Raw genomic sequence first — 1,833 nt, forward strand, 5'->3', positions numbered from 1 at the left:
TTATAACATCAAATTACTAAGAAAGGAGAATAAAAAGTCTATTGAGCTATAGATAACAGAATCTTATTTATATATGCTTTATATAACATGCTTACTTTTTGTTTTATTGTTTTTTCACTGTGTAGGATGCTATACTATATCATTTCTGGAATAAAATATGTAGGTCTTGAGATCTGACCTCTGGTAATTTTTGATACTGTAAATAAAATAAATATATAATTAGGTGATGTGTACTATAAAGCAAAAAATGATAGACGATACACTAAAGAGAAGTGGAAAGAAATCACAGAACACTACCAAAAATGATTAAATCACAAAAGAAGACAGAGAAAGAAAACTTCTATAAAAAAACAGAAAACAATTAACAAGACTGACTGGTAAATCCTTACATATCAGTACTTACATAAAATATAACATGATTAAATTTCTTTTTTTAAAGTCTAAAGATGGACTTTATTTTTTAGAAGAAGTCTTTTTTATTGCCTTTTCTTTTTTTCATTTTTTAGGGAAGGGTCTACAGGATGTTCAGGGTCTCGCTACTAGATTGGACTCATAGTGGTCTGCCTGTTTACAGCCTGCCAAGAGCTGGGATTACAGGCGCGCGCCACCACGCCCAGTCTCAGTCGCGATCTCATTGCGCCCCGGGGGCGGGGCCGGCATGGCAGGCCCGGAGATCGAACACAAGTCCCTGAGCCTGCTTGCAGGTGCTTTAATCCGCTGAGCTATTTGGCCAGCCCTTAAAAAAAGGTTTTGAGGGCTACAAATTACAAAAGAAAGCAGAGCACGATGTTGAAATCTAGTGAATACATTTTTGCTGGTGCATGAAAACTTAATCCAAGTTACTCAATGAACAACTTCATCCCATTCACAATGTAACCAGTTGTAATCTTCTCCAGGTCCTTGGACCTTTATTTTCAATTACATTACATGTTCCTCTGTCAAAGTGAGCTTTAAATGCCATTGTCTTGGCTAAGGAGAATGGCACCTCCGAAAAGGGCCCCTTCCGCTCCGTCTCTGGTGGTACTGTTCTGGGTTGGATTTTGGCCAAGGGCTCCTTCACAGTGATCACTGTCACCACAATGCCATGACCACACAGAGAGGCACCAGAAAGAACAGAGGAAAATGAAAAGGCAGACATTAAAATCATCCAGGATCCACTGTCTATGGAGGCGTTTGGCTCATGGCAAATAAACATGGCAGGTGGGGAACATTCCAGTCGGCCGTGGGAGTCCCAGTGAGTGCACAGGGCTGGGACAGAGAAGCGTGAGCCTGTTATCCCTGATAAGACTGCAGGGGCCCAGGACAGGCTGACCTTGCCTCTGCCCAGGGCCTCTGGTTTAATGATGGTCACATCCTTTAATACATGCCTTTCCGAAGTTCTCTCCTATTAGGAAAGAACTTTTGCACTCCAGAAGTGAGACATTCAAATGGTCAGACTTTTCTAAGGAACACTGAAAAGGGATGCATGGAAAAAAAAAAAAAAAAAAAAAAAAAAAAAAAAAAAAAAAAAAAAACATCCACTGACTGCAGAATTTCTTGGTAGGAAAAGGACTCCCCACCACCTGACTCCAGAACTTTTCAGGTCTGTTCTCCCAGCTTCATTAAGGATGAAAACCAGACAGTAAACAACTGAACTGAAGACATCAAGGGCTAAGGCAGCCAGAAAATGCTAACATGCAAGCAGCTGTCCAGGTACTCAGAACTCATGCGTAGCCACGACCACTGGGAGACTTAGTGATGAGCAGGGCTCTCTGGGCAACTGAATTATCACACAACTCATTGGCTTCTGAGAATTTGGATACTTTCACAGTTTAATTTGCAAACAGAATTTTT

General features: G+C 40.8%; 1 protein-coding gene across 1 annotated transcript in view; it reads right to left on the reverse strand.

Annotated features, from left to right (window-relative positions):
* Positions 1 to 865: 865 nt before the first annotated feature.
* LOC101563798 (olfactory receptor 226) overlaps positions 866 to 1,833 on the reverse strand; it is a 14,780-nt gene continuing 13,812 nt past the window's right edge. The window contains exon 3 of the mRNA XM_004647868.2: positions 866 to 1,384. Within this exon, the coding sequence (XP_004647925.1) occupies positions 866 to 1,384 (519 nt within the window). The remainder of the gene's footprint in view (positions 1,385 to 1,833) is intronic.

This window comes from Octodon degus, unplaced genomic scaffold (genome assembly GCF_000260255.1).
Source record: "Octodon degus isolate 3935 unplaced genomic scaffold, OctDeg1.0 scaffold00334, whole genome shotgun sequence".
Taxonomy (NCBI): domain Eukaryota; kingdom Metazoa; phylum Chordata; class Mammalia; order Rodentia; family Octodontidae; genus Octodon; species Octodon degus.